The 21,760-nt window shown below is 37.0% G+C and overlaps 1 protein-coding gene across 30 annotated transcripts in view; it reads right to left on the bottom strand.

Moving 5' to 3' along the window:
* RBBP8 (RB binding protein 8, endonuclease) overlaps window positions 1-21,760 on the bottom strand; it is a 114,691-nt gene that overhangs the window by 49,541 nt on the left and 43,390 nt on the right. For 23 of the 30 annotated variants that reach the window (XM_054671893.2, XM_063795557.1, XM_054671890.2 and 20 more), the window contains 2 exons: window positions 7,409-7,521; window positions 1,059-1,125 (listed from right to left, as the gene is read on the bottom strand). The exons of 2 other annotated variants lie outside the window; for them this stretch is intronic. In XM_054671893.2, the coding sequence (XP_054527868.2) occupies window positions 1,059-1,125; window positions 7,409-7,521 (180 nt within the window). Of the gene's footprint in view, window positions 1-1,058; window positions 1,126-7,408; window positions 7,522-8,902; window positions 9,231-21,760 lie in introns of all 30 variants that reach the window. 5 more of the 30 variants (XM_063795558.1, XM_063795549.1, XM_063795553.1 and 2 more) reach the window with 1 other exon arrangement.

The raw sequence follows: 21,760 nt of genomic DNA, 5'->3' as shown, positions 1-21,760 counted from the left end.
TCTGACTATTATCTCTCCTCAAAATTCCCTTTGGCTATCAGTATTCAGTAGACCAATCACATGGGAGGAATATCAGAATTCTATTGGATATCCATTATCCTAAAAGTATACCAGTAAGAATGATAATTCTACTTGTGAGATGTGTTCATACAAAAATAACTATTCCAAACCAAAATAATATGTTACATCTACATAGTTTTACTGAAGTTTTTGTAGATGTCTATTTAAACGCAACAGGATCTTTAGGAACGCTATAACGCCATTAGGATTATCCTGAATCCTAAGTTTTCAAAAATAGTATATAAGCTTTATATAAATGGGAACTAAAAGTTAGTCATATCTCTGCTCTGCTCTGCATTAGATCATATCTAGAAAAAATTCTTTTTTTGAGACAGTGTTGGATAATGGAAAGAAAAGAGGCTTTTCAGAAAAAATATGGGTCTGAGTGACAGTCCTATTACCTACTAGCTGTAAGATGATAGGCAAGTTATTTGACTGTGACCTTTGGTTTCCCCATTTGTAAAGTGGGGATAATAAAACTACTTTGCGAAGTCACAGTGAGAATTAGAAATAATAAACATAAAACACAAGAGGAAGTGGCACACAAGATAAAAGTTACTGGTTTTATTCTTTAGGAGAAATGGGGAGAAAAGGGAGAAAAATAGAGGAAGGAAGAAGTTCTACAGGCCTGAGTACTATATAAGAGGAAACACTTAATCAGTTTGCCCTTATGAAGCTTCTGGGACAGGGCTGAAAGGGAGCTAACAAAACTCAAACATCTGTTTGAAATATAAGTATTTTAATAATGTATTATTTATAATAAATCATTATAAAAATTAAAATGTTTTAATTACAATGTTGACACTTTCTTCAAGCACTAATCTAAGAGATGCATTCACACTATACTCTCAAAACACAAAAATGTAGTGATTTTCTTTGTATTTTTTAACTACAGAACACTTCATAATTTTTAAAATGAAATCTTCAACTCTTACAGTATCTTCATGGTTTGCATAGCTAAGTAAAATAAAATAACAAGGTTGGAGGAAAATACTTACTCAATTTTCTGCTGGAGTTGTTCAGAAAGTTTTTTATTTTCTTCCTGTAGAGTATTTCTTTCATTCACTTAAAAACAATGTGAAAAAGAAGGCAAATAATATGTTTATATTAACATCTATGTTAGGCTTTCAAATAAAATATGTCAGCATGTATGAAGAAATTAGTACTTCTAATCCTAAATCATAATGTTTATTCAGGGTTAACACTAGTGTGCAAAACTAATTCGTTACTAGGTAGGGAGTACTACATCTCACACCGTGCCAGTTCCATGTAACTGATTAACTGATAATTTTATGTAATGCTTGCAGGCAAAAGAGGGTACTTCATGTACTAGGGAGTATAATTATTCATACTGAGGACAAGAAAGCATTCCATCTGGTTACTCAGTCCTACTAATTTCAAATACCATTTTAGCAAGAGTCTCTATCTTGAAATTAATTTGATCATAAAAATAAAATAGGCCAGGCGCAGTGGCTCACAGCTGTAATCCCAGCACTCAGAGGCCGAGGTGGGTGGATCATTTGAGGTGAGGAGTTCGAGACCAGCCTGGCCACCATGGTGAAACCCCGTCTCCACTAAAAACACAAAAATCAGCCGGACGTGGTGGCGCATGCCTGTAATCCCAGCTATTCGAGGTGGAGGCAGGAGAATCATTTGAACCTGGGACGCTGAGGTTGTAGTGAGCCAAAATAGTGCCACTGCACTCTAGCCTGGGTGGCAGAGAGTCTCAAAAACAAAACAAAACAAAACAAAACAAAAAAACACCAAAAACGCTGAATATCAGTGTAATTTTTATAACAAGCACATTTATCAAATCAAATTTTCTTCTTAGTCATACTCTAGGTTTCATGAATAATTATGGTATCAGTAACTTAAATATATCCATTGAAGAGTATCTGTTTGTTTGAATCTCCACCAAATTTTCCTATCTGTATTTATTTAATTTGTAAAGCAGGAATCCAGTTTTGGGCTGTAACTTCTACTGGAACCAGCATAATACTCTCATCAATGCTTAGTATGATGTCATTGGTTAAGCATGTGTTTTAGTAAAAGAAGTAGATCCCAGAAATCAGGTCACAGTAAATACAATGAACTTTCACCAAAGAAGGTTAATTGTACTCTAAAATTTGTTAATAATTTAGTGGTTTATAAATCTAAACATATTTTCTTACACTGAGTAAATTTTCTGGACTATCTACAACATGTGAGGTTATTAAACTACTTTCGTGGAGGATCCAAAAAAATTAAGATATAGACAGTGACCTAAAGCAATGTGCAGTCTAACAAAGGAGACAAGATACTACATAAACATGTTTTATAGGTTTAAAAGTGACAAGGGCAATCAAGAAGTACAAATAAAGTACTAAGGGAATTTCCAAGGAGAAAGAGGTTACTTTGGGCCCTTGAGAAGATCAGGAAGGCATTCATCAAAAAAAGGGCAACTGAGCTGGACAGGAGACTATTCTACAGAGAGAATCAGTGGAACAAAGACTGGGTATAATAAACGGTAGAAAGCTTTCAATAGCAGGTTAAGAAATTAAAACTTTATCTTATAGATTACCAGGGATCATTTTTTATAGATGAATGATGGGAAGACTGATTTGTTAGTACATATAGCATATACCAATGTGAGAAGAAAGTATTGACAAGACAAAAAGTCAGGTGGTCATTAAAAGAAATGAGTATCTGGACCTATGTAGAGGTGGATAAATAGGAAGTAAAGACCAGTAGAAGAACTGTAACAGAGGCAGAATCGTAGTATTTGGCAACTCATCCTTTGTAGGGTTCACAGAAGTCAAAGATGACCTTAGATTTCTGATTAAGATGGTTTACTTGATTTTCCCTCTCCAAATCCAAATAAAATGACAATACTCTAAAATAAGTCTACTGCAGTATTAAAAAGCCAGAAAGGGTGTCACTAACAGATCAGAAGTATAAAAAATTTCTGAATTATTTAAAAATAGGCTCAGATTGATGGTAAAATCCAATGAAAAAGGGCCTTTAAAAAAGGGAGTATTCTTAGAAGAATCTCATACCAATTCTAGTATCAGAGGCAACATGGCCCACAAATTGCTAAATGGGTAAATAAAGGGTGCCTAATAGTTGCCCTTAGGCTAAAGTCATGAGGATAGATCTCTAAAAGTTTTGACGTAGGAGTCATTAATAAATACCGAGACAAGAAAATCAGAGCAGTGCTCCCAAGTAATTTATAGTAGACACAAGAGAAGGCACTTTCACGCTCAGAAGACCAACTATCCATACGGAAAAGCTCTCTAGCAAGGTGTCTTTCCCTCCCATTTTCAGTCATTAGAGGAGGGTCCCTGTAAGATTTACTATCAGCAAAGCAAGGATTCTCCCTTGGGCTAATTGAAAGGTAATTTTACTTAAAGGTAATTTTTTTAAAAAAAATCTAGCTTGTAGGGCTAAAAAACCCCAAAACTATACAGAAATGAAATACTGGGCAAGAGCAGCATGTAAGTGGAGAAGATCATCAAAGTTAAGTGCTTTAAAATTCTTGTATTATTCAGAAGAGAATTAAGATATTAACTTTAAAAATGCAAGGCGGATCAACCGAGGTTAGGAGTTCGAGGCCAGCCTGGCCAACATGGCAAAACCCCATCTCTACTAAAAATACAAAAATTAGTCAGGCATGGTCGCACGTGCCTATAATCCCAGCTACTGGGGAGGCTGAGGCAGGAGAATTGCTTGAACCCAGGAGATAGAGGTTGCAGTGAGCCGAGATAGCATCACTGCACTCCAGCCTAGGAGACAGAGCAAGAATCCATCTCTAAAAAAAAAAAAAAAAAAAAAAAAAAAAGAATATAAACAAGATTCAAAGCATCCCAGCTAATTCTTTGATCTTTTTTTTTTTTTTTTTGAGAGGGAGTCTCGCTCTGTCGCTGAGGCTGGAGTGCAGTGGCGCAATCTTGGCTCACTGCAATCTCTACCTCCCGGGTTCAAGCAATTCTCTGTTTCAGCCTTCCGAGTAGCTGGGATTACAGATGCCTGCCACCATGCCCGGCTAATTTTTATATATTTTTTAGTAGAGACGGGGTTTCACCAACTTGGCCACGCTGGTCTTGAACTCCTGACCTTGTGATCCACCCACCTCAACTTCCCAAAGTGCTGGGATTACAGGTGTGAGCCACCACGCCTGCCCTAATTCTTTGGATCGTAACAGAACCTTGCTGGCAGAAAAACTGAATGAACCAAATGATGATTTAAATGTATGTTCCCCAATTAAAACATTAACATATCAAGCCTGTCTGTTTTAGAAATTAAACACTGGGGCCAGATACGGTGGCTCACAACTGTAATCCCAGCACTTTGGGAGGCCGAGGTGAGCGGATCACGAGGTCAGGAGTTCAAGACCAGCCTGGCCAACATAGTGAAACCGGTTCTCTACTAAAAATACAAAAAATTAGCTGGGCGTGGTGGTGGGTGCCTGTAATCCCAGCTACTCGGGAGGTTGAGGCAGGAGAACTGCTTGAACCTGGAAGGCAGAGGTTGCAGTGAGCAGAGATGACGCCACTGCACTCCAGCCTAGGTGACAGTGTGAGACTCCGTCTCAAAAAAAAAAAAAAAAAAAGAAATTAAACATTGGTTCACCCTAGAAAAGCTATCAGTAAAACTTACTACATGAACAGATGCTAAGAGTTTTATAAATTCACAATTAAGCAAAACTTAGCAAAAGAGGTACAGAAGGAAATATCCATAACTTAATTTCACGTATCTACTAGAAGGCCACAGCACACTTAAATGTAATATAGTCTAGTCTTCCCTTATGTATCAACTGCTATTCTGAGCAGTATTCTAAAGCCCCTTAGGCCAATAAAGTATGTAAAGAAAAACAATCACCAAAAGAAACTGTGAAAATAATTGAAAGAAAAGATGAAATTGTCACTATTTGCAAATATTTTTACCTAGACAATCTACATCAAAATAAAACTAATGAAAGACCTCAGAAATCCTTAGTCATCTTCCAATGATGGAGTGAGTGGGAGGGTCGGGGTGGTTCCTGGCTAGTGAGACTGAAGTTATTGGGTGGGTGTCCAAAGAAGCTTTTTTTTTTTTTAAAGACTCTCCTGGCATGCTCATTTCAGCCTTTTGCTGCTGCTTCTTCCTTCTTGTATGAATGCAGTTACGAGGCCTGAAAAAGTACCTGCCATCTTTTGACCATGAGACAGTAAGCTTGAGGATGAACGCCTGCAAATTCTAAAGATGGTAAATTTCTACTTCACATTCCATGTTAAAAATTCCAGATGGATTAAATATGCAAATTTATGTGTGTGTGTGTATATATTTATATATCATATGTACAAAAATTGGAGAATATTTTTATATTCTTGGGGATAGAGAAAGCCTTCCTAAGCAAGGTAAGAAAATATACAAAACTTCCACTTGTCAAGTAGTTATAAAATGAAGTCAACAGGTAATGGCAAGGTAGAAAATATATGCACAGCATATCTACCAAAGTGTAATAATCCTTCCATAATATATAAATAACTCTTAGTTATTCACTAAATTAAAAAATACAAACAGCAAATAGGGCAATTTAAGACTGGGCAAAGAATAAATAAGCCATTCACCCAAGAAGACGATCATATAAAATAATACTTGACTGGAACAGTAACAGGGAATGCCAATTTTAAAAAGGTATCATTCTTCACCCACCAGATTGAATATTATTAATACATTTTTGCCCAAATCTGAAGAGGATGTAAGAAAATAAAAATTCTCAAACATTCAAACAAAAAGTTGAGCAGTCCATTAAAGTGACAATAGCTAAAAAATTGACACCTATACTATGGCATACAATGCAGCCATTTAAAAAAACGTTGTCTTATACTTTAACACCTAGATAAGCTTTTTTGCTTGCTTGGAGTTTTTGGCTCTATTTTAGATAAAGTTGCTGGAAATCTATTAGATATGTAGACATTATTGGAGATTATTTCCAGTAGTACTAACAATAATATTACTGTGGATCTCAACTACAGTTGGCCTTCTATATCTGTGAGTTCTAAATCTGTGGATGGGAAACATTTGGGAAAAAAAAATTCTACAAAGTTCCAAAAAGCAAAACTTGAATTTGCCAGACACCGAATACTACATTTAATTCACACAAATGAAGTGATGCGTAGAGACTGCATTTGGTATTATAAGGAATCTAGAGATGATTTAAAGTATGCAGGAGAATGTGGGTAGGTTATATGCAAATACTATGTGACTTTATATAAGGTACTTGAGCATCCAAGGATTTTGGTATGCGTCAGGGTCCTGGAACCAATACCCTACAGATGACAAGGAACAACTATATATTTATTGAGATGTAACAATTTTCTACTCATTGATAATATTCTTACATTCCTAAATAAATGTATGCACACGTTCACCCATATACACCACAGAATCTATAGACATATTAACATGTAAAGACTTCCAAGACATAGTCTAAAGTGAAGTAATACATTAGAACACAAAGTATGGTATGATACCATTAAAATTCAAAAGAGAAGGGAGGGAAGTGGGGTCTAACAAGGCACAGAGACAGAAAAACCTGGACCTGGACAGATATGTATCAGACTATTAACAGTAGTTACCTCTGGGAGCAGAATAAAGCTATATTCTTTCTTACCTCTTTTAAAAACAATGAGCATATATTCAATATTCTTGCTTGAATAACCACAGGGTAGCAATATAATTAACAGAAAAAAATAAAAGACAGAATTAGTTTGGAAAAGAGGATAATTAATTAGATTTTGAATATATTGATTGTAAGTTGCTTATGGGAAATCCAGGTAATGGTCACCAAAAGAAATAAATAGTTATAAGAGAATAAGGTTAACAGAAGTATTAAAAGAATAAAAGAAGGCAACTAAGAATGTAGAAAAACTTTACACTCAATAGGTAAGGAGAATAAACTGAAAATAGTATACTTATGAAAATAGCATGTCATAAATACCAAGAGAGAAAACAAGTGTAGAACAATAAATTGTCTGCTTTGTATTTAACTTCACTAAGTATTAAGGTTACATGAAATAAAGATAAAACCAAAGAAGCAAATATGGACATGTCCAAAAAAAAAAAACACCACCTGCTTCTTGTCTTACAACTGATGACTTACGACCAATGTGGACAGTATTTGCACAACCTTTTTGTACCCTATTTCTTATTAAATTAAGCATGAGATTAAATCTACAAAAAGTACAAAAAAGGACATTTGAACTTTTACTAAATAAGGAAAAATACATGTAAACCATCCATTTAATTACAACCAATTTACTAATAGGTCTTAAAAATAATACATTATATACTTTAAATAATTAATAAATGAAGAAAGGAAACTCACTAAGTTCTGTAATAAGTTTAAGATTCTGCTGCCGGATATTTTCAAACTCTTGCTGTTTTTTCCGCATATGTTCTTCAGTTACTGCACAGCGATCACATAATCCTGCTCTTAACCTATGAAACAAAACAAGGTATTTTTCATCCACTAAAAGAGATTTCCTTCTTTGGAATTCCAAGACTTTTATGAAGATTTAAGGAACTGACTTGGCAAATACTGTGAAAATCAACTAGATTAATGATGTTATTATACCTTTAACATATTCTTATATAGGCTGAAATCATGTTATACCACCATTTTCTTCAGATTGTAATTATATAAAAATCTGCCAATTTTAAACTCATGCTAAGGGAACTTATTTATTGAAGAAGCTGACCTTGTTTTAATTTGTTATGGTCAAAATATGAACCCTAGTCTAATACCAAGGGGTAGAATTATACCTGAAGCAACTTTGCAGCTGCTTTGCTCAGCACAGTATTGTCACCCATAGTGAGTGTTCAATATTTTTGATGAAAAATTAAATTCATCAAAATTTATTTGTCAATATTGGCAGGGCACAGTGGCTCATGCCTATAATCTCAGCCCTCTGGGAGGCTGCAGCGACAGGATCATGAGGTCAGGAGTTCAAGACCAGCCTGGCCAATACGGTAAACCCCGTCTCTACTAAAAAATACAAAAATTAGCCAGGTGTGGTGGTGCTCGCTTGTAGTCCCAGCTACTCGGGAGGCTGAGGCAGAAGAATCGCTTGAACCCGGGAGGTGGAGGTTGAAGTGAGCTGAGATCATGCCACTGCACTCCAGCCTGGGGGACAGAGCAAGACTCTGACTCAAAAAAAAAAAAAATTTTTTTTTTGTCAATATTGTTGAATAAAGGTCAAGAAATACAAGGGAGAAAAAGTCACCTCATATTTTCCTTTTGGCATTAAAAAAATTATTAGTAAAAATTCACAATGTATTATATTAAAAAAATTACAGGCTGGGCACAGTGGCTCACGCCTGTAATCCCAACACTTTGGGAGGCCGAGGCGGGCGGATCACAAGGTCAGGAGATCGAGACCATCCTGGCTATCACAGTGAAACCCCCGTCTCTACTAAAAATACAAAAAATTAGCTGTGCGTGGTGGCGGGCACCTGTAGTCCCAGCTACTAGGGAGGCTGAGGCAGGAGAATGGCGTGAGCCTGGGAGGCGGAGCTTGCAGTGAGCTGAGATTGCACCACTGCACTCCAGCCTGGGCGACAAAGCGAGACTCCGTCTCAAAAAAAAAAAAAAAAAAAACAAAATAGCTTTTACTAATTATTTGTGACTGCTGAAGAGAAAAATACATATCACACAAGCAGGTGAGGGAGAGTTATATTCCAAAATGTTAATAATTGTTATCTTGTAGGTGACAGTATTATGGGAGATTTTCTCTTCTTCATTTTCCATATTTTTGAAACATTTTCCAATTTCATTATTTACCTAATCAGAAAAAAATACAGTTAAAAAGGAGACACATACCCCACGTTAAGAATTCAGGAAATAAATTCGAAGATAATTTTTTTTTTTTTTTTGAGACGGAGTCCTGCTCTGTCACCCAGGCTGGAGTGCAGTGGCGCAATCTCAGCTCACTGCAAGCTCCGCCTCCTGGGTTCACACCATTCTCCTGCCTCAGTCTCCCGAGTAGCTGGGACTACCGGTGCCCGCCACCTCTCCTGGCTAATTTTTTGTATTTTTCATAGAGATGGGGTTTCACTGCGTTAGCCAGGATGGTCTCGATCTCCCAACCTCGTGATCCACTTGCTTCCGCCTCCCAAAGTGCTGGGATTACAGGCGTGAGCCGCTGCACCTGGCCCAAAGATAATAATTTCAAGTCAATAACTAAGCCAATAATATAATAAGTATTTAAGTGTTGGCAGAGCATGGTGGCTTATGCCTGTAATCCCAGTACTTTGGGAGGCCGAGGTGGTCAGATCACCTGAGGTCAGGTGTTAAGAGACCAGCCTGGCCAATGTGGCAAAACCTCATCTCTACTAAAAACAAAAATTAGCTGGGTGTGGTGGCTCATGCTTGTAATCCCAGCTACTCGGGAGGCTGAGGCAGGATAAATGCTTGAACCCAGGAGGCAGGGATTACAGTAAGCTGAGATAGCGCCATTGCACTCCAGCCTGGGTGACAGAGTAAGACTCTGTCTCAAAAAAAAAAAAAAAAAAAAAAAGATAGTAAGTATTTAAGTGTCTGTGGAAGTCACAGCATGGTAGCATATGCCACGAATTTTAAAATAAGTTAGAGATAAAAGATGAAAAGTATACAACTAAAGCAAAGCAAAATAAAAGAACACAGACCTTTTTTTTTTCTTTTTCTTTCTTTTTTTTTTTTAATGAGATGGGGTCTCACTATGTTGCCCAGGCTGGTCTCAAACTCCTGAGCTCAAATGATCCTCCCACCCTGGCCTCCCAAAGTACTGGGATTGCAGGCATGAGTTACCGTGCCTGGCCAGAACCCAGACATTTTATACAAAAGTAAAACTCACATGAAACAATGTTGATATAGATGTAAAATCAAAAGATAGGAAGTCATATGTAGCATTAATAGAATCCGAATTTCTAGAATGAATGAACAAACAGCTAGGCATCATGATTTAAGTGGAATGCAGTCTGAAGACAGGAATTAGATCAGAAGCCTTAAAATCACACTGTATAAAGAACACCACTTAACTAAAGATGGTAAAGTCAACACTTGCAACTATTTCTGCTCCTTTCTAGAATCTCATAAAATTACAGTAAAGATATATCTATATTTTAAAGATACAAACACATGAGGACAAGAAGAATGGAAGAGAAAACAAAACAAAAAAACGAAAGCAAGGTAGCTGGTGGGCAAATAGAAAGTGACCTGAGAATGCTAAATCATAAGCCAATGATGGGAAAAGCTGAGAATTGCATTGTCCAGGATGCTGTAGGCACAGACACATGTGGCTATTTCAATTTAAATAAATAAAATAAAAATAAAAATTGAGCTTCTCAGTTGCAGACAAGTGCTCAGCAGCCACGTCTACTTGCTACTATATTGAACAGTGCAGATTTAGAACAATTTCCACGATCACAGAAAATGCTATTAGACAGTACTGACCTAGAACCAACCTGATTCACACTGTAAAATTCCTAAAAGGCTCAACAATTGGTTCTGGGAGTGACTGATTAAAAGCATGTTTTAAGAAATTATTATACGAACATTCTCTCCTATATTCTGAGCAGTCAAGTGATTACCCCTTTGACATCCCAGCAGCAGACTGGAGGTTTAATGTTTAGACAATCTAAAACAGAGAGTGTCTGGTCTGGGAGCCATGAGGCTCAGTTAGGAGTAGGAGTACAATAATGAAATGAATATATATACACACCAAATTCTCAGATTCCAGCCTAGGCCCTCGTCATCTACTTGGCTCCAAGAACACTGGGAGTCAGCCCTATTACACATTCTAGAAAATAGAATTAAGGAGTCTTCTTTAGGAAATCTGACCAACCTGACAGGAAAAGACCTAAAGATACTGACATTAGGGCATCTTCAAGGAAACAGACCAGCCAGATCATTCTAACAGAGAAGCTCACAGTCTACAGCTCTACCCATGCACTCAGAGCTTCCAACTACTTTATTCTCATCTCTTAAATATAACAAATAACCAAGTATCAAAAGGCATCTGAGAAATGCTTATAAATTATAAGAAACCATAGCAAACAAAACATTAAAAAAAGAAAAAATCTGGAAGAAATAATAAGCTATACAGAAAGAAAAAGAAAAAATGCCAACGCTATCACAATCACAATCATCAAATTATAAAGAATACAGTAAGCCTTCACTTAACATCATTGATAGGTTCTCGGAAACTGTGACTTTAAGTTAAATGATGTATAAGCAAGCTAATTTTTCCCCCTCACTGTTAAAATGAAATGATGTCAAAGGAAAGGATGTTATTCGAAGGCTGCTGTAGGTCATTTCTTTTAAAGTCATAGTTTCCAAGAACCTATCTACAATGTTAAGCGAGGACATACTATATTCTAGAGGTAAGAAATGATGTGAAAACTATAAAATGAGAATGGGATTGCCATAAAAGGAAATATTCTGAGAACAAAAAAGAGACTTTAGAAATTAAAAATAGTATCCAGGTGTGGCAGCCCATGCCTGTAATCCCAGCATTTTTGGGGGCTGAAGCAAAAAAGAATTAATTGCTTGAGGCCAGATGAAGACCAGCACGGGCAACATAGTGAGATCCTGTCACTATTTAAACAAAAACCAAAAAATAAAATAAAATAAAATAAAAATTAAAAATATTAAGAAAGACAAAACTACAAATAGAAGGTAAGAAAGTAAAGCTAAGAAAATCTACCCAAAAAGTAAAGAGAAAATAGAAAAGATAAAACTGGGCAATTATTCTAGAAGGTCTATCATTTAAAGAATAGGAGTTCCAGGAAAAGCAAGGAAACACAGGAGGGGATTTGAGGCAGTGTGGGGAATAGTGAAGAAAATCAAGAACACGGCCCACTACTTAAAGAACTGAAAAGAAAAAACAAACAAACAAACAAAAACCTAAGTCTCCAGCACAATGGATGTTAACAGATCTATACAAAAGAACTTATCATTATGGAATTTCTGGATGCTGCAAAGATAAGAGCCCATAAGCGTTCAGAAGAAATTTTTTTTTTTTAAAAGAGTACACAGAAAAGATAAAAAATCAGAATAGAGATGGGAGGATCGCTTGAGGCCAGGAGTTCTAGACAAGCCTGGTCAACATGAGATCCCATCTCAAAAACAAACAAAGACTAACAGCACTGTTTTGGTGGGGATTGTGGGGGAAAAAAGAAAACTCAGAATAGTGTGGGATTTCAACAGCAACATTAGAAGCTAAAAGAAGTGACTTGGAATTCTGAAAGAGAATTATTTCCAACCTAAACCTATATTCTCCAACTATCATTTCAACAAAAATTTTCAGACATGTAAAAATCTCAAAAATTTTGCTTCCTATCATTAATTTTTTTTTAAGCATGACAATGGTACTCTTTTTTTGAGACAAGGTCTCAAAATGGTAGTGAGAGGGACTAATCGGAACAAAGATGAAACAAGAATGGCCACAATTAACTGCTGAAACCAAGTGATGGGTACAATGGAATTGGTTATACTATTATGTCTACTTTTATATATGTGTGATTTTCTAAAATAAACTTTTTTTAGGTCTCATACACTCCGTCTCAGAAATCTACTGGAGGAGGCATTCTACCAAAATAAGAAAAAATAGAAAAGAAGTCCTAGATATATGAAAAAGGAAAGCAGTAAAAGGAAACTCTGATGACCACGACGTAGCAGGTAGAGAGGACAGAGTCCAAATTGAAGCAGATCAGAGCCTCTGAGACAGATCTGTTTGAAAAGGTGAAATGACAGAAGATACAACCCATCTAAACACCTTGATACATTTAGATAAATGATGGAACGTTGTGATTGAACTAGTGGTTGGTAAGAACACTAAGCATATGAAAAAAAGGTCCATCATAAACACTATGGACAACAGAAATTTGCATAGGAAGAAAAATTACAGTTTACAATGTTTCAGCTTTGAACTGCATTTACATAATCATAAAATAAAAACTCAATAGTGATCTAACCAAAATTATTATACACTACATAGGAGGAAGAGGGAAATGGGAATGGCGTCCATGTAGAAAGCAGAAAAAAGAAAAAAAAAACACCTAGGTCAAGAAAAATTTGTAAATAGCTCATAAACATTTTTAAAAAGAGATTTTTGAAGTAAACAGCAAAACAATATGAAGAATTGAAAATGACTGCTTCTGAAGAAGGGGAAATTGGAAAGGAGAACTTCATTATGTTTGTTGATCTCCTACTCTGAATAAATGTCTGTTCTTTTGGCTGAAATTATAAAGATGAGAAAGATCAGTACAATTGTTTGACTTGGAATCTGGTAGAAGAGACACAATAAAAAATAGACAAAAAAAAAAAGGGAAAGTAAAGTAAGTTGTATAGTGTATTAGAAGGTGGTATGTACTTTGGGGCTGGGTGCGGTGGCTCATGCCTGTAATTCCAGTACTTTGGGAGGCTGAGGCACGTGGATCACTTGAGGCCAGGAGTTCGAGACCAGCCTGGCCAACATGGTGAAACCCTGTCCGTACGAAAAATATCACAAAAATTAGCTGGACATGGTGGCACACACCTGTAGTCCCAGCTACTAGGGAGGTTGAGGTAGGGGGGGTGGAGAGGAGGGGGTGTGTATGTGTATGAGCTGGGGGGGATCACTTGAACCCGAGAGGTGGAGGTTGCAGTGAGTCAAGATTGCGCCACTGCACTCCAGCTTGGGCGACAGAGTGAGTGAGACTCTGTCTCAAAAAAAGAAAAAGGAAAAAAAAAACAAGGTGATACGTGCTTTGGAAACAAATCACAGAGGGAGATAGAAGATCCACTTAGGTTGGGGAACTTGGTGCAATTTTAAATAGGCTATTGAAGAAAAACTTCACTGTGAAGTTAACATTTGCGAGGAGATGTAAATGATGAGAGGGAGTGAGTTTTAAGAATACCTGCAAGAGACTGTTACAGGTGAATGAGGATAGAGTACAAAATTCCTACAGTTGAAAAGTGCCTGGACTATTAAAGAAATGTCAAGGAGGCCAGTATAACTTCAGTAGAGTAAAGCAAAGAGGAAAATCAGCAGGAGAAAAAAAAAGTCAGAAGGGTACTGAGGGCTGAAAGCTGTCTAAATATCTGAAAAGTTAATCATGTGAAAGAGATTTATGATCTAAAGGACTAAAACTAGGACCAATGGGCAGCAATTCTACAGATATAAACCTAGTATAAAGAAAACTTTCCAATTACAGTATTTAAGGATGGAATGTGTTACCTAAGAAGGGAGTGATTTCATTTGTCACTGGACATGTTTAAGCACAGAAAAGACGATCACCCAGAAATTCGGAAGGTAATTTTAAACACATGTTGCATAGATCGTTAGATCAGTGGTCCCTAAACCTGGCTATTTCTCAAAACCACCTAAGCAGCTTTAAAAGGGAGGGAGGGAGAAAGAGAGGAAAAAGATTTGTAAGTCTACCCATGATCAACTGAATTAGAATCTGCAGGGACGGGGCCCAGGAATCTGCTCAGAAGCTTCTCTTCACTGATCGATCCTTAAAGCTTTAGAACGGGGTGTCCAATCTTTTGGCTTCCCTGGAAGAATTGTCTTGGGCCACACATAAAATACACTAACACTAATGATAGCTGATGAGCTTAAAAAAAAAAAAGTCAAACAAATTTCATAATGTTTTAAGAAAGTTTACAAATTTGTGTTGGGCTGCATTCAAAGCTGTCCTGGGCCGCATGCAGCCCGCAGGTCGTGGGTTAGACAAGCTTGCTTTAGAATAAGGCACTCTCATCTTCTCCTACCTATGTTCTTTTCATGTCTTATCCTTACATCGAGCCATTTTGTTAACAGTGAAAATCTAATGCCTGAGTACTTAAAATATATACACTTGCCCTACCACTCACTCTGGAGTGTAAGAAGTATGGTATGCCTTGAACCTATGGAGCCATCCATGGCTTGCAATAAGTTTCATCATCAGCACTCATTACATGCTTAGCTTTCCTACCTGTATAGCTGGGCCCCCAGCTCTTCCACTCATGCTTGGCTTTTAAGTCTGGCTTAAACTCACAGCTAAGAGAAGGGTTAAACAAGGCTAACAGGCATCTGATATTGATGCTGATCTCCCAGCTACACATGCAAGTTTTTCTTTTTTGTCATTTGCTTTTCCTTATTTCTTGCTGATTACTGGTCACATACATATAATGCTTTTTACAAGTTAAACTAGGAGCTAGTACAACTTTAATTAAACAAACAAAAATGATCAGGTCTGTTGGAACTGTTCCTATTTACCAATAATCTTTACAATTTTGAAAAATCATGTCACTGACGAAAAATGCAGTTAGTGTTACTTGAATCATCAATAAACATACTTGTATCAGTCACATTAATGATCATTTTATACAAAGGAACGAGTATCTCAACAACTCATCTTTTAGAACAGGCATACCCGTAATATTTACTTTCTGATATACTACAAATCAATTTTCTCTATATAGTTGTGATATTTAAAAAATAATTATGTATGTAGGTAGGTTATATTATTTAAATTTCATTTCAGGATACTAAAAATTACATTATAAAAAATTTTTATAGGCCAGGCACAGTGGCTCACTCCCATAATCTTAGCACTTTGGGAGGCTGAGGCAGGAGAATCTGCAGTGAGCTATTATTGCGCTACTGCGCTCCAGCTTGGATGACTGAACGAGACTGTCAAAAGAAAAAAACTTTTTTTTTATAAAGGGAGACTGTAATATAAGCATTGATAATCATTTGTCTTTTTTGTTGTGACAGGGTCTTGTTCTTTCGCCCAGGCTGGAGTGCAGTGGCATGATCACTGCTCACTGCTGCCTTGACTTCCTGGGCTCAAGTGATCCTCCCACCTTAGCAGCCTGAGTAGCTGGGACTACAGGCACTCACCACCATGCTGGGTAATTTTGTACTTTTAGAGACAGGGTTTTGCCATGTTGCCCCAGCTGGTCTCAAACTTTTGGGCTCAAGCGATCTGCCTACTTGGCCTCCCATGCTGGGAATACAGGTGTGAGCCACTGCACCGGCCTCTGTACACTTTAAGTTGGTAAACTGTATGTTATGTGAATTTTATCTCAATAAAGTTGTTTTTTAAAAAATAGTAAAGTTCGGCCAGGTGTGGTGGCTCATGCCTGTAATCCCAGCACTTTGGGAGGCCGAGGTGGACAGATCACAAGGTCAGGAGGTTGAGACCATCCTGGCTAACATGGTAAAACCCCGTCTCTATGAAAAAATATAAAAAAGTTAGTTGGGCGTGGTGGTGGGTGCCTGTAGTCCCAGCTACTCGGGAGGCTGAGGCAGGAGAATGGCGTGAACCTGGGAGGCGGAGCTTGCAGTGAGCTGAGATCACACCACTGTACTCCAGCGTGTGTGACAGAGCAAGACTCTGTCTCAAAACAACAACAACAACCAAAAAAAAAAAAAAAAGAAAGTTCATCTTATATAGATTTTTACCACACAAAAAGACCTTGAGGGGGAAAAGCAAAAGCTATCTAGCATTCCTGGAAAAATCTGGGAAATGATACAACCATAAAACAAGAGTATACACACACACACACAAACACAAACACACACACACATAAATATAAAGCAACAATCAACAAATAATAAAAAGTTCTTGGATATTACGTACGTGATTGTCAAAATATCTTCAATAGTAGGGTTGGAGAATAAAAGAAATCTCACAGAACATGGAAGAAAAACAAGTAATAGAAAATAAGAGAAAAGATGATAAAAAATCAGTCTCTGACTAAGAAGTGCTCCAGAAAGAGAGACCATTAAAAAATAGAGAAAGTGGCAGAAAAAAATTACCAGACTTTGAGTGCTAGTTTTTAGGTTAACAGGTTGAGTGTCCAGTGCAATGAAGGAAACACACACACACAGAGCATCACAAAGGTTCAGAACAAGGAAAAATTTCAGAAAGGAAAAGAAAATCTGTTACCTACAAAAGAATTAACACGAGAATGGCAGACTGTATCAGTACTGGAATGCTAACAATGAGAAATACCTTCAAAGTTTTCAGGGAAAACTATTTTAAACCTAGAAATTAATATCCAGTCAAAATATCAACTATATTTAACAGTAGAATAAAAATATTTTCAAGAATGCAAGGACCCTTTGAAAATTTAGTTCCTGTGCCTTCTTTTTCAGCAGTTACTTGAGGGTAAGCTGTAACAAAATGAACTTAAAAAACCAATAGAAAGGCCCACATTTATCGATCACATTCACTGGTGTATTCCCAAGGTCTAAAACAGTGCCTAGAACAAAACAGGTGGTTCATAAGTATTTGTTGACTGTTTAACATGAGAGAAATGAAATAACTGAATTAATGCAGGGATCTAATGAAGAGAAATCCAGAATGACAGCGTTCTAGAATAGTCTAGAAAGTGAATGACCTAAATTAGTACAACAAGTTTTTTAGACCAAGAAATATTTCTTCAAGAAAAAGAAGTGGCTGAGCACAGTGGCTCATGCCTATAATCTCAGTACTCTGGGAGGCTGAGGTGGGAGGATGGTCTGAGCCTAGGAGTTCAAGACAAGCCTGGGCAACATAGGAGGACCTTGTCTCTACAAAAAAATCAGAAAATTAGTCAGGTGTAGTGGTATGTGTAGTCCCAGCTACTCTAAGGCTGAGGTGTGAGGATCACTTGGGCCTGGGAGGTAGATGCTGAAGTGAGTCAAGGTCGCGCCACTGCACTCCAGCAGAGCGAGACCCTGCGTCAAAACAAACAAACAAAACCTACAACAAAAAAAATTAATGAATGAGTAGAATAACTAAGGCATTAAATAATATTAATGATGTAAGGAAACATGGTTCTTGTCTCAACATGAAAAAGGGTAGTGAGAAATTCTAGAAAAAAACATTTAAATAAGTCATTATCATAACATAATTATGAGCTGATTTGAACAACTGATTGGGGACAAAGTAAAAAACAATGCATTTCATCTGGACATTAGAAACAATTAGAAACAATTTCCCTCAGTGGCAGAAAGGCCATGACATCAGATATGTAAAGAAATGCAATTCTAGCTCTGCAGTGAATATTTATATAGTCAATAAATAAACTCAGTTTACTATTTTCCAACTTCTAGAATCAGCTTATAAACAAAATACAAAAAAGACTGAAATCTGGTAATAGAAAAGAATATAACTATTGTCAACCTTGACCATATTTATATTGTAAAGGTTCAGCTGATCAAAGGCAGAGGGTAGAAAGAGCGGAAAAGTGGTAGAGGAAAGGGTAAGAAACACGAGTATCTTCCTGTAACATAATGGTAAGAACAGGGAAACTGTTTACAGGTGAAGCAATATAAAACAAAGACCTAAATATATACATTAAGGTTGAAAGGTAAAATAGAAGAGCTAAAACAATAACTTTTCAAATACAGGAGAGGGATTTTTAAAATATCACTGGCTAGATGGTTACAAAATGAAGCAATATTCCCTAGCTTATTACTTTCAGTTTTTATTATCACCTACCATTCTTGATAATAGTAGCTGTGAAAAAGCGTCAATTTTTGATTGCTGATCCTAGTTTAAATTTAAATAGATGCAAGAAAATGTGCTAGCTCCTGTTTCCATCAGCATGGTTCTATTGCTTTCCTCTTGCCTATCTTCCACTGCTGCTGCTAAAGAAAAAACACTCCCAATTTCACAAGAGAATGCAGTTTCAGTAGCTATGTAACAGGTAAAGGGAAAAAAGAGCAATTCCACAAAAGGCAGAAAGCAACATGCATTCTGAGTTTATTCCAGTTCACAAGGATGAAGAAATAAAAGCTTCCATTTGCTACTAAAACTTATCAGAGTAATAATTATGCTCAATTGTTTGCTGTAGCCCAAAAAGATTTATTGACATTTATTCATTTTCATTCAATATGGTTTCACTGTTTACTTACAATGTGCTCAGTGCTGTAAATACAACAGAGATGAAGGTAATGCCATTTCTTTAAAAAGCTTATAGTCTACCAGAGAAAGACAGGCAAAAAAAAAAAAAAAAAAAAAAAAAGAAAAATTACAACAAAGTATAATTCATACTGTGACAGCAGAAATACAGAGTACTATGAAAGCACACAGCAACTTAACCTAGTCTAGGAAGTTAGAGAAAGTCTCCTGAATAACATGATGTTTAAATTCTAATCTATGAATAACAGCAACACAAAAGCGGACACTTGCTTCAGTGTTTGAAAAATAGTTGCAGAACCATAAATCTCCTGATTATAATTATCAATTTTCCTTTTAACAACATCTGAAAATGAGTTCACTGACTGCCAAAATGCTTTAAAAAATATTAAACTCTATTAGACAACTGTGTTTTAACTTCTTTGTTCAGATTTTCAAAAAAAATGCATTCTATCTACTTCTCCAGCACAGTGACTGTTTCTTAGATTTAGTGAAATACTTTAGTTCCTTGAAGGACAGTCTGTAAATATACTCATTAAACATAATAATAATTATTAAACATAATATAAAACATAATAATCATTAAACATAAATGAGCCATATAAAATTAGAACTTAGAACTTTTTATTATCTAATTTACTTTTACTAGGTAATTCCCTTCATTGAAATATCTCAGTGTTTTCCCATTAACATATTAAGAATTACTTTGTTTTATGAAGAGTAGGCTGAATTACTGTTCAGAAATTTTAACAAAATAGGCTGAACACAGTGGCTGATGCCTGTAATCCCAATACCGTGGAAGGCCAAGGCAGGAGGATCACTTGAGGCCAGGAGTTCAAGACCAGCCTATGATCAACGCAGCAAGACAGTCTCTATAAAAACAAAAAAATTAGCCAGGCATGGCGTGGTGCTTGCCTGTAGTCCTAGCTACCTGGGGGGCTGATGTGAGAAGATCTCTTGAGCCCAGGAATTTGAGGCTGTAGTGAGCTATGATGGTGCCATTACACTCCAGCCTGGGCAAGAGTGAGACCCTGTCCCAAAACAAAACAAAACAAAACAAAACAAAACAAAACAAAACAAAAAGACCAAACAAAAGAAAAAAAAATTAACAAAATACATGTTGCTTTTTAAAGGTCTCAGCAAAATGTTAATTTGTACAGATTTTTAAAGCTTACTCTAGATAATCATTCTTACATATGACATAGAACTAAAACAAAATTTTAAATAAGGCAGAAATTCACCAAAAGTTACCTACTTAGTCCTTTAAAGGTAGTATTTAGTTAGCAACAATTAAAAAAACAAAAACGAAAAAAAAACCTTCCAAGGAAACAGACTATACAATAGGCAATGTTGAAGACCTGATATTTCAGAGTGTCTGTTTCGGTAAACTTTAGATCAAGCACAAATACTTTGAGATGATCATTTAAGATGTAATTAATTTATATAACATTAATAAAGTTAAGACAATATAAAGGGGAGGCATCATGAAATAGTAAAAATGGAAGCGGGGATCAGATTTAAGATATAAACCTGGCCAGGCGCGGTGGCTCACGCCTGTAATCCCAACACTTTGGGAGGCCCAGGTGGGCAGATCACGAGGTCAGGAGATCGAGGCCATCCTGGCGAACACGGCGAAAATCCGTCTCTACTAAAAACACACAAAAAAAATTAGCCGGGCGAGGCGGTGGGCGCCTGTAGTCCCAGCCACTCGGGAGGCTGAGGCAGGAGAATGGCGTGAACCTGGCAGGCGGAGCTTGCAGTGAGCAGAGATTGCGCCACTGCACTCCAGCCTGGGCGACATAGTGAGACTCTGTCTCAAAAAAAAAAAAAAAAAGATATAAACCTAATTATGTATTAACTATGTGATCCTGGGAAAGCTTCTTTGCTCTTTGCCAGCTAGTTTCCTCACATGCAAAATGGATCTATCATCTATCCTGTAGTGTTAATAGAAAGATTTAGCGCTGGATGCCTAAGTACAAAGTGAATCCTCAATACATACTAACTACTGTATTTAAAAAAACAGATCTTCAGCTTAATTAAATGGAGCTTCACGAAACAAGAGATAAATCTTTAAGTGTGCCCAGAGGAAATTTTGGATTTGCATTTGAAGAAAGGTGAGCAAAAGCAAGTCTACAAAACAACGAGCTACATATCCCTCATCCCACCCCGACTCCCTGCCACCAAATTAATACCACCTAATGAATTACAGGCCCATGTACCTAAGGATGTAACGGTGAATGGAATGAAAGGCAAGGGAATATTTAGAATGAGAAATACCAAAGCAGCATGGCATCCACCAGAGGTAGAATAGATCTTAAAGAGAAAAGAATCTAGTTTTAAGAAATGCAGAATAAAACACATAATTTTAACAATTAAATATATCAACTGGCTGCGCACAGTGGCTTATGCCTACAATACCAGCACTTCGGGAGGATGAGGTGGGAGAACTGCTTGAAGTCAGGAGGGAGGGATCTGGTAGGAGGTAACTGAATCATGGGGGCAGTTAACGCTATGCTGCTGTTCTCTTGATAGTGAGTTCTAACGAGATCTGATGGTTTCATAAGGGGCTTTTCCCCCTTTTGCTTGGCACTTCCTCCTGCCATCATGTGAAGAAGGACGTGTTTACTCCCCCTTTCGCCATGATTGTAAGTTTTCTGAGGCCTCCCCAACCATGTGGAACTGCGTGGGAGGGAAATGTTGGGTTGGAGCCTCCACACAGTCCCCACTGGGACACTGTCTAGTGGAGCTGTAATAAGACGGCCATCATCCTCCAGACCCCAGAAAGGCAGATCCACCAACAGCTTGCACTGTGCACCTGGAA

This window comes from Pan troglodytes, chromosome 17 (genome assembly GCF_028858775.2).
Source record: "Pan troglodytes isolate AG18354 chromosome 17, NHGRI_mPanTro3-v2.0_pri, whole genome shotgun sequence".
Lineage (NCBI taxonomy): Eukaryota > Metazoa > Chordata > Mammalia > Primates > Hominidae > Pan > Pan troglodytes.
The sequence above is the reverse complement of the archived record's forward strand: the minus strand, read 5'-3'. Positions and strand labels throughout refer to the sequence as shown.